This window comes from Vanessa atalanta, chromosome 3, assembly GCF_905147765.1.
Source record: "Vanessa atalanta chromosome 3, ilVanAtal1.2, whole genome shotgun sequence".
NCBI classification, from domain to species: domain Eukaryota; kingdom Metazoa; phylum Arthropoda; class Insecta; order Lepidoptera; family Nymphalidae; genus Vanessa; species Vanessa atalanta.
Window position 1 is genome coordinate 10,974,613 of NC_061873.1, and position 17,076 is coordinate 10,991,688.

Genomic DNA, 17,076 nt, shown 5'->3' on the forward strand with positions numbered 1-17,076 from the left:
GTTTATTAGCAGTAAATTGTTCACTGTTAACACTTGTGACTTAAGGACTTTGACTTGACAAGTTTTATTTGGTGTATCAAGTGCTTTTATGTAAGTACCTACGAATTTTTTTAAAGTATTATAATATTATATAAAATAATACTTTAATAATTTAAAAACATATGATTATACTTGACGTATTTTTATTGAAATAATAATCTTTATTATAAAATCATTTTTTAATTAATCACATTTAAAAAAAAAAGGATGAAAATATTAAATGAGGATATTTGAGGAAAGTTATTTTTAGTTTCATAATAAGTCAGGTATAGAAAATAATAAGATAGGATGATATTTTATTTCACTGTAAACTACTTCATATTACACCTTCCCGCTGGTTCGTTAATTACATTTTATAATTAATTATTAAAATAATGACACTATTTTGATAACGGCGTATCCCACAATCATTAATCAAAGTTCACAACGAGGTATCACGACGGCGCCTTTCATATTTTCAGAGCCAAAAAGCATAATGTTTAGAATTTTAAAAGCATTTGCATAATTAGGTGAATTTTATTGCTTTATTGAATTAGGACCGATGTCAGAACCGAAATTGAAAGCAGCGGGGGTTCCTGTGTTGTTAATTTTGTTTATAGCTTGTATTATGGTCAACTTTGAATTTTATACCCATATCTCAAGTGCTATAAATGTTGTAAGATGCTCCATGGGCCGGTAACAATGGCACGTTTGTGTTATTGTTCTCATTTTTATATGATTTTTATAGGATTTAGCTATTGAAGATGCCATTTATTCTATTTATAAACCTGTAAAAGATCATATGACAGCATTGGTAGGGTTTTGATAGCATTCTGTCTTACTGTTTTATTAATTTTAGAAAATATATTTTTTATTGTTATCATAAATTTGTTCAAATTATGCCGCTATCATTTTTGAATACGACGAGGATTTTTTATACAAACGCCATTCGGTTATATTTCAATAGTCTAAGCTTTAGATGTTGCGTCGGTGATATATTAAATTAGGAATATAATGTTATGTATCATCGACTTTTTATATTTGACATGTTTTTTATATTTAATATAATCTAAATTAAGTTTTACAATACCGCGATTGTTGGACGAGACATCTTCATTACCGTTTTAAGTTGCCTCACGTATCGCTTCAGCATTCACTAAATTGAGTTCTCACATCACAATGCTTTTTCGAATGAGTGATTCTAACAATTTTTTTACTAAAGGGTTGGCCGATCTCGATTCGATTAACATTGCCAGCTTTAATAGCTCCACGACGTGCCCTTGGTTGTTGATGATGTTCGTTCCGCGGGACTTTTTTATTCGAAGGTCAGAGATCTTCATTAGCTAGTTCAGATAAACCCTCACGATGACTTGCCAATGCCTCCGAAAAGCGAGCAGCATTGATTGTATTAGACTTCATTAGATCTTAATTAACATTTCGACTTTTCTCATTACACGCTACTCGGAGCTACCAGCGGCGTGTGTAATAGGAAAGTCGATTCTACGAGATCATATCTCGATGTTTTTTGATGCGATCAGATGTTTTTTCTTTCATTATAGAACGATGAAATTAGACTAAAATTCATACGAGATTGATTGTAACGATTATAATGTAGAACGCGGTATGTGTTTCATTTCGATCGAATCATCTGATGTAATTATTCGAGTTTGATCGAATTATGCTAATGTATGCGTTTTCTTATTACGTTTGGTGTAAACAGTAGTGTTATTACCATACAATAGAAAAATGAAGTTGGATTATTAGTTATGAATATAATAATTAATATAGACCTGGTGGATCTTGATAACTTAGCACGTAAATTAATAAATCATGAAATAAATAAATAACTATTTATTTTCAAATGAAAGATACTTATCATTAACCAATATTTATATTGTTGTACAAATACTGACTTAGTGCAGCTACAGATCCATTATAGTCAAAAGGAAAATGTTAATACTTTTTACAATATTCAATTGTAAAAATGACATATGAGAGATCTTAATTCTTAAGTTTGGTGGCGCTTTGGTGTTATGAGGAATGGTTAATATTTCTTACAGTGTCAATGTATGTGGCGTTCGTAACAACTTACCATCAGGTGGGCTATTTGCCCGTACTGAATCATAAAAAAAGGGAATAGTGTTGATCTTACCAAGTAGTCAATTTATCTAATTTGTTGCAATAAATAAAAAAAAAGATCTAAATTTAAATTATAAACATAAACTATTTAGATTAAATCATAAAATATATCAAGAGTTCACGTTAATTTTTCATTGTTAACTAATTTTTTTTAATTAGTTTGCAGGCTCTATTTTAGCCTCAATAATAAATAAAAACATTTGTATATATTGCTTGGGAGGTTAAGGCGTTATGGTTTTGAGAATAAACGTTTATCAGGTAGCAGACGGACATCAGTCAAGGGTGAGTCACATACTTTCGACTGTTATCATGTTCGGAGGTTATAATCCGGGACACCATTAATACTTAAGCCTAATGGACAAAAACTCTAATCCACCAAAGATTAAATTCATTGCAAAACGTTAGTACCAAAGTAATGTACTTATTTAATTCGTATTTTACCTTGCATTGTTTCTTTTGATTAATTAGATAATTATTATAATTACAAAACATAATTCAATACAAATATTACGATGATTATAATTGATATAATTTTTAAATTACTTCATAACTTTTTTTTTTTATAAAACAATTATAACGGTTATTATTATTTTTATAACATTAATTAATTATTATTCAAGATCGTAACATTGTTCGAACACTTTGTCACAGAACACTTAAGTCGTTATTAGTCAAGTGTCGAAGGACGAGTCAAGACAAGTGAATCGATTAGTTTAATGGATCACAAACAGAGGTAATCCCGCCAGGCGCCGGACACATCTACATCAATCCTATTATACTCCTAATCTACTACATTCCGTATTTTATTTTAACGAAGACTTTTTAGTATTTGAAACGTGTTAAGACGTTATTAGCATTGCTTTTGTAGAAAGAGATTAAATATACTGTCATCCGGATGTATTAAAATAACCTTATACGACGAATATAAGTTCTAGTGATTATGGATTATATCATAATCTTGAAGAGTTTTTATAAGTTATCTGAAAAATATACTTTAATAAGTTTTAAAGAAAAGATTTGCATCGGATAATCTTTTAATAAATATGGACCTAAAACGTATTATAAGGAACGTCTACTTTACTTACGAAAAGAGATTATTATTGATACTTGAATTTGTCAAGTATCAAAACTTTTTGTACTACTATTTTTTTATTTTTTTTAATCATTGTTTAAAAGCAGCTTTAAATCGTATTGTATAAAGGAAAATTAAAATTAAGTTAATTTTCATCAATATTTAAACAAGTAACAATTTTCAAGTGGTACATAGTCTGAGAAATTAATCTAAAATTATATACAATTGATGCAGCTACCATACTTTTATTCAATGGCGCGTAAAATTACAACATAGAGAATATTTAACGATGGCGAATTAATTGAATCTTGCCGTTATCGACTGCGAGCCCAATAATTGGTTAATTAGTGTACGGGAAAATTGTGTAACAGTATCAGAAGCCTTGTTTAATTAAAATTCAATATGTCCGTGAGTCGCAGTGGTCCAGTGGTAGAATAAGTGAAAAGTTTTCGAAAGTTGCGGGTTGCAATGCGAAAATGAACAACTGAATTTCCATGTGTTGCTTGTATTTTTTTGTCTTGTGCTCGGCGGAGAAATGTATCGTACGGAAGAATTTTCATTCGATATTCAGTATCTTCATAGAATAATAACAAAAGGACCAAATTTTTTTTTAAATTACGATTTAAAGGTGTCTTTACTTTTTACTTTATAACGCGATGCGTTCCACTTATCCATATTTTTTTTTAAGTTTACACGACAAGAGATTATTTTCGCTTTTCATTTGAAGTTTTTCATGACCCCACGAGATATTTGGTTAATAAAAAAAGCAATAGCGTTTTCCAAATTTAAAATGCGTTAGAACAGTCAACAAAATTAAAAATAATTAAAACGTTAACGGTATTCGTTATATTACAAATAATAATTATTACAAAATTCATTCGTTTTGTTCAATTATCAAAATTGGTCAAATCATAATTGATTTCGTAAAATGAAAGTTTTCTAAGTATTTAGCTAATGGAGCGGCACATTAAAATACTGGCAACACTGAGGCAAACGAACCCGGCACCGCTAACTCGATTGTAAAAAATCTGTCAATACGCCGATTAACCGGCAAACTCAATCAATGGTAAATATTCCAATACCAGTCGAAATCACTCGACCGTCTTAAACCACTTCTTGATTGCTTTATTTAATTTAATTTTTTTTTATCGGTTTCATCTGTTTTTTTGCCAATACGATAAGTTTGTTTAAAAACCCGCCAAGGAACTTTTAATTTATATTTCGAATTATAACTTTTTGCAAAGGGTGGCCTAAGGCATTCTTTTTTTAAAATAAATGTAACATAGCTATGAACATACATAAATAAAGAATAAAACAGATTCCATTTCTTTTTTTTAATTCTATTTTGTAGGTTTTAAATATTTTGGAAAATATTTAAAACCTACAAAATAGAAAACAACATATGACACGTACCTATAAGTTCGAGATAAAAATAAAATAAATGTTACTTTTGAGTAATTTAGGTTCATTTTTTTGTTTTGTAAATTTAATATTATGGTCATGAAGTCCAGTCAGCGGCGCGTGCGCAGCAGATGCGGCTGCAGGTGGCAGTTCCGTCACGCTTCAAAGCTAACATCGATAGCAGCGAATTCCTAATTTACTGGAAAAAAATATAGTATTAAGATTACCCTAGAAGAGATAGCATTAAGTTTACTTAAATCTATTAGTTCAAAGTACTTTTTTTAAATAAGATATTAATTTGACTTATAAACACTTAAATTTATATTGTCAATTATCTTTAAAGGCTGAGTAAACTAGGGTAATATAACAACAGGGGCCCACAATAAGATTTAAATCGCTTGAGACACATTCACGCTATTACAAATAGTTTATATTAAAGAGAAAAAAAAGAGTCTAAGAGTGCTCGTAGGCTTCCGAATCTAAAGCCTTTACATTTGTTGAGAAACTTGTTTCTTTAACAATATGGTGTTATGCTTTATTACATTAACAGCCTGTAAATTTACCACTGCTGGGCTAAGACCTCCTCTCACTTTGAGGAAAAAGGTTTGGAGCATATTCCACCACGCTGCTCCAATGCGGGTTGGTGGATACACATGTGGCAGAATTTCGTTGAAATTAGACACATGCAGGTTTCCTCACGATGTTTTCCTTCACCGCCTAGTACGAGATGAATTATAAACACAAATTAGGCACATGAAAATTCAGTGGTGCTTGCCTAGGTTTAAAGCCGCAATCATCGGTTAAGACGCACGCGTCCACTGGACTATCTCGGCTCTTTATGCTTAATTGGGATGATGAAATATATCATCATGGTCAGTTTCTCTTATTCTCCCTATTTGGTCTAGTTATACGACTTATATGGTCGCAAAACTCAGAAATACCAGTATTCAAAACCCTGATTGAAACAGTACTGTCTGTTACGTTTTGTTATCAATATATTCTCAGTAGAAACTCTGAGTTTGGAAATGGGTGTTTACAATTCAACGCCTCGAAAGCCGTTGATTCAGCACCTGTACTCTGTACTCCGAACTCTCAAATCATAGTGGAATTCTGAGATTGAGTAAATAGTGAGTAAAGCTATGATTCCACAGACATTTGTGGACCATGGTATCTCCTACACAGTCTACAAGTCTCCGTTGAGTCATCCTGAACAAAATCGGTCTGGAGGACATCATTGAGTTCCCTACTTAATTTACCTTCAAATTATCTTCATTTAAATGTTATTAGATAGTGTTATTAATCAAAGATAAAGAAAAACTACACAAGCTCCATTAGTTATAAAATCGGTTCTTAATATTCTTAGTCTAATATTTAAACGATTGTAATTTTTATTTTTTATTTATAGTATAGTTTTGGTTGCAGCTGCATCCCCGTTGAAATTAATTCTTAAGCAGACTCTATCTCAGATAATTCAAGCGCTATCTGCTATCAAAAGCGAATTATATTACATATTAACTATGTTTTATAATATGGTACAAATTTAGGACGTATCGTATGTCAACGTCAAACGTAAAATTACTTAAGAATGCCCTTAAAAACAGACGGAGATTTAAAAAAATATAAATTACACCAAAGAAAACGTACTGATATTTACAAAACATATTTTTATTAATAAACTTAGTATTTTGATGATAATCTTAAATAGAACTTGGTTGACTTTAATATAGAATAATTACTTGGATAACTCTTTTAAAAGAGTTACCTCTCAGTACAGATAATAAATCCACAATCAGTGATCATTTTCATACAATATTGAACACTGGCAATTACATAAACGAATTTCTCCGAATAGTCATTAAAGTGGACTAAATCTAATGAAACAAATGCGCCGTTAAATTGACTCAAATGTAATTAACACTACGTTAATTGGATCTGCGTCTCAGTCCGATAGACACGAGTATTGTATTGCAACACGGAACAAACGTATCTAAATGCAAAGTGGATTCTTATTTGCAATTAAAAGACTTAAGTAATTACCAAAGCATCAATTGATATTTTAATAAAATATTTTCAAGACACCATAGTTGACATCACATAGATCGTCGATTCTACTCACTAATTTCCTCGTGCTTTAATTGTACATTTGTTTCACTTGGTGGCAGAACTCTGTGCAAGTCCGTCTGGGCAAGTACTACCTACGTTACATATCTTATCACCCAAACAAAAATACTTAGTATAGTTGTGTTCCTCTTTAAAGAGTGAGTGAGCCAGCGTCAACTACAGCCACATGGAATATAATGTCTTAGTTCCCAAGGTCATTGATATTGACGAATCAAGGAACAATTAATATTTCTAAACGTCTCTGAGTGCTGGCGACAATCGACGATTTCGGAAAACACGTAAAGCCGTTGGTCTGAACTCTTTCCGGTCCCATCTGATTTTATCGTGAATTCTGATGAATTCTGAGATAGAGGGATAGTGAGTGCACTTGTGTTTTTTGCACACACTTGTGCATGTGTAATATGTCGCGTCTGTCGTGTGTTGTTTGCTGGTTTCCTTGACATAGCCTATGACAGAAATCGGTCAGGTGAACATGATGCGATATTTATGTGCAGTTACTATGTCATACAGAAGAAGTATGTACAATAGTATTAATATGGAGTATACTGCAAGAAATTGTAATTTAGTTTATGTCATTACTCTATTTACGACGTGAAGTTCTAAATTAGGTCCGAAGTTATGCAGCATTTTACTTCCACCGTTCAGCGGTTTCTTTTTAGTTCCTTCTTTAAAAAGTTATTAATAGTTCATTTTGTTCTACATTAGTAAAACAAATTATTTAACCTTTTAGCAATGTAAGATAATTCATTGACATAACGATGTGTGAAAAACTGAGTTTGAAAACAATGTGTGAAAAGATAAAAACTTGGTAAATTTTTATCTATCAGAATAAACAATATAAATCTAAATTTAAAATATTAATTATTCGAGTAGGCTTCTGTTATTATATCAATAAATACGTTATAGGATTTCATATAATATAAATATTAAAAAAGCTGTTTCAATAGTAGTGTTACTCAAAGTAATATGCCATCTAAGCAACAGAAGTCATTCGGTGTAGGCATAAATGAAAATACATTCTTAAATGTATACGTTTGGAGACCTTGGAATGTCGCCTACCACCTAAATATGGCAATTAATGCATTTATTGCGTTTATCTAAAAGCAATCGGCACTCCCTTAACGATATTTAATAAAATTACGTTTTTTTATTTAAAAACGTCAGGTCAAAGAAAGCGGACATGCATATTGCAATTTAGATGCGGAAATGCGATAACACGCTTAATTGTGCTTGACGACTTTTAGTTCAGGCGTAATTGTGTTTATTAATATCAACACACAAACATACAATAACATTTTTATATTAGATAATGATTGTTGATTGCTATCGCGATTGTTCGAAGTATTCCGTACGGATGTAATGATGAATAATTACATTTACTGTTAGTATTTTGCGTTAATGTTATTTTTTTTATTTTGTTCGTACGTTTGTTACGTTTGCTGTAACTCTGAAAGACTAAGATTTATTTGAATCTGAATGACACTGCTTTGAACTAAAGTGTTAAGTCTTATTTTGAGAATAACGTGTTTTGTTTTAGTAACGCAACTGAATTGATTTATAGTATCGTATATTTTGAGTTTGTAATAACGTACAAAAGTTTCCTACGATACTTGTTTTTTTTTTTTTTAGGAAAACTTGTGTCGTATGACCGGAAACACGCACAGGCACAAACATCCAGAGAATCACTAAACAATATCCATAACATTGTTCATGAATGGCGGTGGATTCTGCCGTCATCAATCCGTCATTGATAATTTATGATTTTTTTATTTTTTAACTTATTCGAAGTTCATATTCTAACTCATCGTATCATTTAGGTAAATTGAATTTGTTATAAACCGTCTGGGTATATATTTAATATTGTTGTCTTCCGGTTTGTAGGGTGAGTAAGCCAGTATTACTTCAAGGACGAGGGACTTAACATATTAGATATTAGTTGCCAAAGTATGTTTCTCATTGGCGATGTACGAAATGGTTAAAATTTATTGGCAGCATCGTAGTTATAGCAGTTCTCACTTACCATCCGGTGGCTCATATGCTTGACCTATCTATGCAATAAATAATCCCGCTAAGTTTCTTTCGCTGGTTCTTTATGAGGCTGTGTTTTTCATTCCGAATTAGTGCCTATCTTCTATATTGAACAAAGGATTTTTTTGTGTCTATTTAGATAGGTTCAAATGTACAAAGAAATTGCGTTCACAAGAATTTCGAATTAAAATTCAAAAAACACTCTTATTAAATATAATTAATTTAAAATTCTTTTGTTGCAGATAAACCAATAGTCACCTCATTAACCAGGTTACCCCATAGCTTCTTACCATTTACCATTATTATACAATGGGAGTGTCCGATCCTAGTTCCTCAACCACCCCAGACCTGCCTCCTCATGATCATGAACGTCCTGGATCTGGTAGCGGGTTGGATGATGAAGACATCCCCAGAAGGAAGCAGAGACGCTACAGAACAACTTTTACAAGTTATCAGCTTGATGAATTGGAGAAAGCCTTTGGAAGAACTCATTACCCTGATGTTTTTACGAGGTGTGTGTTAATTAAAATTGAACTTTAATAAATATGTTACAAGGTATTTTTTTGGTAAAAATTAAAAATTATTTGAATTATTTTTGTTTTAGGGAGGAACTGGCTCTGAAGATCGGACTCACGGAAGCGAGAATACAGGTTAGTGTTATTGGATGATTATTTATCTAGAAATTAATTATTATACGCATTAATTAAAAATAAAAATATAACATAATAATTAAACCAAACCAATTGACTTCCTTTGTTGATTTATTGGTAATAATCAGATACTCATAAATGTCAAATGAAACAAGTACCCAAAATGTGTAATTGTGATCATCATACAAATTGCTCGTTTATTTATTAAGAAAAAATATCGGCACCTTTTGATATCCGCATTTGCACCGTCGCAGTCCAATACGATTACGACTTGAAGTAATGAGGAGTTTGTCTTAAATAAAAAGTCATAACATCGTGTCCCTACGTGACAATATGTGTTAAGACGTTCGTGGGACAATTAAGCCCATTATGGGATCAGCAAAAACTAATCTTAAGCCCTTTGATACATCCGACGTAGATCCGTCATCCGTTATCTTTCAACTTGCTTTTTAACACGTTTAATAAAGATATATGATCGCACATGTATATAAATCTTACGGCAAAAAGTTAACCGCTCATAACACGATGTTAGTACATTATTAAATGAACGACTATTGATCCGTCCTGACTTTGCAAGTATATGTAAAAAGCTATTAAAAACAGTTGGCTGTATAGTCCAATAGTGTCAAAGAAAAAGTAACATTTATTTGGGGTACTCCACCTTGTTATACTGTCATGATTTTTTTATGCCATATAATTTATTTTTAATGCCTTTTCGGTATAAAATTATCATAATTAAATTATATATATTTTAAATATTTTGTGCAACGAACATTAAAGGCAGAGTTAAAGTGTGGCAACTCCTTTTCTGGTCAACCTATAAAATACATGGAATGAATGATGATGCTTAAGAACGATAAAATACAAATTTTGTCAACAAAAAAAAACAGTCGAATTTGTTTTGAAATTATTATTGCTAATATTCCTTTGCTTAGTGAACAATGCAGCGTTACAGATATCTTAGTATTAAATGGTTATCAGTAAATACAATTTTATTAAATATCATCAACCTTTTTACTAAAATATGATTTTTTTTTATGTTTAATTTTGTCTTTGATAACGTAAAAGATGTTACACCAAACAGCCAAAACGATATTTTTATTTCAACAAGCGCATATTAATTTTAATTAGGGATAAAGCAAAGGTATATATTTAGACAGACATAATGAACAAAAAGTCTTATAATTATATTTAAGCTATAGAAAACATTCAATAATACAAACGTCATACGATATCATTAAAGTTCGTAAAAAGAGTATTTACTGTGCGTAGCTAATGTGTAATAACTATAGACTTGTCATTGTTGATAAATAAAGAAATCCAATAACGATCAATGCATTGTACAAAAAACCGCCATTATAACCGCTTATTCATGACATACGTTATTATTTTTCTCACGTCTACATTAAGGGCGTTCTCACACATAGACAAAGTCATTTCTGTTGACAACAATTGTTTATTAAGACTCGAGAGTTCAATAATAAGTGATCATGAGCTGGTTCTGTATAAATAATATTAACTTTGCATCAAAGGTTATAATAATATTGAATACACAGAGTTCGATGCTATGTTTGTATGTGTGTGTTTTATGGATGAGCGTAAGTATGTTTCTGTCACCTCTATCTTGACTATAAAAGTTGAGATGACTATAAATAAATGTCATCCGACGCGAGTTGCATACTAATCATTAAACACATGACTGCCTTTTTTTATTAAATTTAATTAAACGATTTTAATATCACCATATAGATTGCATGAAACTGTAAGATATTAGACTACTCATTACAACGTCATTTCATTGCCAATCCTAGAGTTTAAGATGGGTCATTGCGCCTCAAGATTCAATTTGGCTCAATCATTCTCCGAACTAGAAAAATATTTGTGGGTAGAATTATATATTACATTTCAGTGCCCTACCATCGGTAAGCATATTTATTTATTTTTAATTTTCATAAGGACAACCAAAAGTACAATATCACGTCCAAAATAAAAAAATAAATTACATTTCAAAATTATCTAGGCAAAAGTTCTACTAGTTACAAGTAGTCTCACCGTGCAATATCATATTACACAATATGTTTATTTAAAATATAAATTAAACAAGCAGTAATTAAAAATAAGAAGTATAATATATTTATTAACTATTATATAATAAATAATAATTAATAAAACCAATAATATAAACCATAAAATAAGAAATAAGCAAAAATAAAAATCTTTATTTTTCGATTGAACTTAGGGCAACTATCATGACATATGTCTGAAATATATAAAAATAAAATAAAAATATATATAAAGTATATATCTATTATAGTAGATAAGTATATTAAAATGAATTTAAAAGGCATATGAGAAAAATATAATTTCCTCAATATGATTCAATCATAAGGTTCTGTATAATTATATACCGATGGATAATATCACAAATAATACCAAGCTTTGTACACATATTAAGATTATTTGATTAGAACTAGCGATGACCTGCATTGCGGTCTATGAGTCAGATTTAATTTTACAAATGGATTTGTAATGTTGTTATTTCATGCATTAATTACGTATTTACATTATTAAAGTTAATAACGTATTCTATTATTTCTTTGGGTTTTTTTTATTGCAACGTGACGTCAATAAAATTAAACATAATTATTGAGTTCACGTAAGAATCTAATTAAGTAAATTATTGTATAATGTACTCAGGAAAATTGTATTGTATTTAAGAAAACAAATTGATTATATTTCTATATGTGCGGATGTATAAATAGATAGAAACTCTTTTGTTTTACACCACTTTTAAAAAATATAGAAATATATCATGATAAACACTTTTGTACAATAAGGCTATCGAGTTGTTTAATAATGATTTTCGATATAAAACATTTATTGGCACGCTGGGGTAAGATTAACTCGTGCGCCGTGACGGCAAACAGCATATAACTACTCTCTTGTCTGCGCCGCGCGTATATCTTGTTCTTCATTGGTATATATTAGGATAATATAAGAAAAAACTATTTTATTGAAGAATGTATATTTTTATTTCAATCAGTATCAACTTCAATATATCAAGTGATCGAACGACATTTTAAATTTTACAATGAAAGACATTTCTCAAATTTTATATGTACACATCACAAGTCACAAAGTAACCCTCACTATGTCATTCTCGATAGACATTCAGTAGCAAAGTTGCTAGCACAAATATATCATTCAATCGATCTATAATCTAAAGACATCAACTGCAATGTGCTAGTAAAAAGTCCTCATTAAACCTTCACCATTTAATTACTTATGTACAGTCAGAGGAAAAATATCAAGAGACATCACAGATAATATTTGTACAGAAAATAAATTGATTTTAAATTTCGAATCTGATTAGTTTCTCTATATTATGTATATACTTTTTAATGTTTGATTTCTTTTTTTTTTATTTATAATTTGTAATAAATACACATAGATTAAAACGTAATTTTTAAATCAATACCTAGAATTAGAATTAAAAAAATAAATACACAATTGGAAAAACATTATTATTTAAATATTATTTAAGTTAATGCTTTTTTTTAGATTGGTTAAATAGAAAAGCACAAGTTTATGTCATACATCCAACAAAAAAAATCTGATTTTAAACTTAAATGATCTTGTTAGAGGTTCACATTGTAAACAATTATTAATTATAGTTTTTGTACTTATACGGACGTAGATCGTAAATAAGCAATTGCACTGAGTAGTTAATGTATTACGTGTTACAAATAGCCTATAAATCAATATGTACATATATAATTGAATGGTTTTTCGCTTTTGGCATATTTAGCTATTCCGTATAAGGTTCTAATTATGTTTACTTATTGATACTAAGTCTAGATTTAACGTCACCGTAAAATGACATACGTAAGTTATGTCTGTCTGTGCTTTAAATCATTAACTATTTACAAGTAGACCAATTGTAAGGAAAATGTCACATTATTGCTTATTTGTTGCTTTATAATATTCAACATATTTTATTCGTGTTTGATAATTACCAGATTTTTTTATCATCAGATCAATTATATTTGAAATAATGCATAGAATTATAATTTGGAGTGTTAAAAAGAAAGATTCTATCATTCTTTCGTCAGAAACGTTTCTTGAAAACGTTACATCTTAAAACGTTGCACTGACTTTCGACTTTGAAATTTACTTTCATCATTTTATCATCATCATCACTTCAATAAAGCAACGTCAAACCATGACAAAGAATTCGTATTGAAAAAAAAAATTGTCACTATATCAATTATATGTGTATGTAGAGACCTACTTGATTTATCAAATAGTAAGGTTTAATTAATTTAATGTTTTACTTATTACGTTTAGTACAAATAATTTCGTATAAAAATTTGTAACCTAGTATTTCTAGATTAGATTGCCCGCTCCGGTTATGTACTGACAACTTGATTATTATCTAGGTATGAACTAGCTATTAGGGGTAATAAATTGTGCAACATTACGATTACGTTTTAAACTAGTAATTAATGTTTTCTTTCGCACTGTACATAATTAATACGTCATTTTTTACGCTCGTGTTTTTAATCATTACATTACTTATATTTGAAGTGATTTTTAGAATTATGAATAGTAAAAAAATTAATATGAATTTGTTTTTATTTGTCTTTTGAAAATTTGACTTTTTTTATAGTTAAGCTAGTTTTTAGTCGTGACATAAGATATTTTTTTTAATTCAGAAACATGAACGCAACGAAACCGCGTTTTAAAAATGAGATACAATTATTATTATTATTATTTTTTTTATGTCATAGAGAAATAGCCCAACTGATGTGAAGTGGTCACTACTGCCAATAGAAATTAGTCCTGTAAAAAATATTAATCATTCCTCAAATCACCAATGCTCCACCAACTTTGGGAACTAACATGTTATGTCCCTTGTGCCTGTTTAATTGGCTCACGCATCCTTCAAACTGGAACTGAACAATACCAAGTTGTTTACTGTTTGACGGTAAAATATATCACATAAGTGGGTGGTACCTGCCCAAACAGGCTTGCATTATCCCTTCCACCAAGAAACAACGACCAATATTCGGAAATGTATTTTTATCATTTCTATTTCTAAACCTTAAAAAAAACCATAAAAGTATCAATGACTTCTAAAATTCGGTGCTAACAAAAAATATTTTGTCAATCAGGTATGGTTCCAAAACCGGCGTGCGAAGTGGCGGAAGCAGGAAAAGGTGGGGCCACACGCGCATCCATATAGCGGGTACTTGAGCGGTGGGCAACCATTACCGACTCCAAGCATGTCGGTACCGCCGCATACGCTCAGCCAGTTAGGCTTCGGGCTAAGAAAACCTTTTGACAGTGCCTTAGCGTCCTTTAGGTAAGTTTTAGCCGACTTCAAAAAGGAGGTTATCAATTCGCCTCTTTTGTGATGTTAAGTTTTATTTTAGGTGCATAGTTTTCTTTTTTTTGTTTTTAATTATTTGCACTACTACAACAACAGGAACAATAAACAATATTAGTAGTTATTTTTTTAAATAAATTAATTATTCAAGCATAAAAAAAATGTTTAGAACGTAATAGTTATATATAATAACATAACGATTTTTTTTCTCTCTTCCATTAGGTACGCGAATTCACCGCTATTCGGCGCACAATATCTGCCGCCGCTGTCACGACTACCCCATTTCGGAGCTCCACTGTACGCGACTTCTCCCGCTCACTTCCACTCCCTTTTCGCTAACCTCACAGTCCCCGAACCTCCACGCTTATCGCCCGAACAATCCCGACTATCGCCCGAAGTCACCCGATCGCCAGCTCCTTCAATTTCTCCCCCGATTTCACCTGGGAGTGAAACCTTACCTCCTTTAACGGAAGATGTGAGGAGTTCGAGTATAGCGGCTTTGAGATTAGCGGCTCGGGAACACGAGCTACGATTGGAGTTATTAAGACAGAGAGCCGATTTGATCTGCCAATAGTCAGGAAAACGGTGAAATATATTCACAAGGTAAAAATGTTTTGTAGGTGTCCCATAACGGAAGTCAAATTTTAGATATATAACATATGTAACATAGTCTCAAACGAAAGTATGCCAGATATATTTTTTCATCACTATGAGAACACACCAATCAGCTTCTTAACGAAAGAAAAGATATGGCAACCATGAACTATTTGGAGCTACATGCCTACTAATGCAACGCTCAATGCTGCCAACATAAGGCAACAAATATTTCGCCTTTCAAAAGTTACGTTTACGACCTCCATGGGACACCGTTAGATGTTATTATTAAAAACAAACATTGTAAGCATATTGTCGTCATATTTATTGTGATTATGAAATCTAGCTATTATGTATATTATAATAATTATAAATGTATAGATAAATTATTAACATTAAAATAAATAAGTATTACAAAACTCCATATTTTAGTTTCTGAAAATGTTATTATGATTACGAAAACAGAATTATAATTAATAAAGACTTATTCCGGGACAATACATAACCGCTTATGAAATGAAATATTAGCTTATCTTAAGGCTTGAACACACCCGTGGATATTAAAAAGGTAAGCGGACGAAATTTTAAATTTTCTTTATAAACCCCTTTTTTTTTAAAAACAAATCTTATGTTTTTATCAAAATATTATAACAACCTCTTTTTTACCTCATACATAGTAATTTTCATAAATCTTTCTTAAAATTTTAATACTCCTCACTACCTCCAGTAGTTACGGCTTCTTAATATCTCAGTCAAATAGTTCTTATATTTTAACAAAATTAAAAATAATAACTTCGATCGATTTGCTATCGCTTCGCTGAGTATTACGAGTGTGTTTAAACCTTATGGTTGCATAAATTTCTGTACTATTTAATTGTTTAAATAAAGATTTATCGTTAATTTTGTAATTATAAACTATTTGTATAAATAAATTTTACTTTTGTAACAGACTGACACATCATATTTTATGTGAATTTTAATTGTAATTAAATCAATATTATTATATAAATATTGAGTTTATCATTATATATTCTGAATTAATATGTTCTTAGTTAATTAAATATGTAATTATATTTTGTAAATTTCTATCGTACAATGTAAAATGTATAAGGTTATGAATAAAATTATTTTTATATAAATATAATGTATTGTTATTTATTTAAACATATAGTTCAGATAGTTGATGAAACTTGTAAGTTAATATTGGGCGTCAGTCGATGTGAAAAGCGTAGTTTTGATGCTTAACCGTAGTAGGGCATTTTCCACTCTTAGTTTGTTGTAGGCTCAGTTGATACATATGTACACCTAAAAAAAATGTTTCCAAGATTGAAATTCGTATGTAATAGACGTAAATATTATGACATATTTTTTTGACCTGATTTCCAAAACGTTTCGTACAAATGCATAAATTATTTAAAATTAATCAGAGGTATAATCTAGCCATCCGCTATGTAGTAGGGTTTTGAGTGTTGCTACATAGTAGGGTTTAAGTATTTATGTTCTTTTCTCGAGTCAGAGAAAAGGTTGCGCGCACAAGTCTGCACACTTCTTAAAGAATTATTGTGATATTGCAAACAAAAACACATCGAAGCAAGGTTTAAGTCCCGTATTGTACCTATAGAAATATTTTGACCTGGTGGGTAAACTACAAAACTACACATTTT

General features: G+C 30.5%; 1 protein-coding gene across 1 annotated transcript; it reads left to right on the forward strand.

The window, feature by feature from the left end:
* On the forward strand, nucleotides 1–15,721 carry LOC125077124 (homeobox protein aristaless-like). Its single transcript, XM_047688936.1, has 5 exons — nucleotides 1–90; nucleotides 9,022–9,291; nucleotides 9,384–9,429; nucleotides 14,604–14,794; nucleotides 15,041–15,721. Exons 2-5 carry the CDS (start codon nucleotides 9,089–9,091, stop codon nucleotides 15,390–15,392), a joined length of 792 nt encoding a protein of 263 aa, XP_047544892.1. The 5' UTR covers nucleotides 1–90; nucleotides 9,022–9,088; the 3' UTR covers nucleotides 15,393–15,721.
* Nucleotides 15,722–17,076: the final 1,355 nt, after the last annotated feature.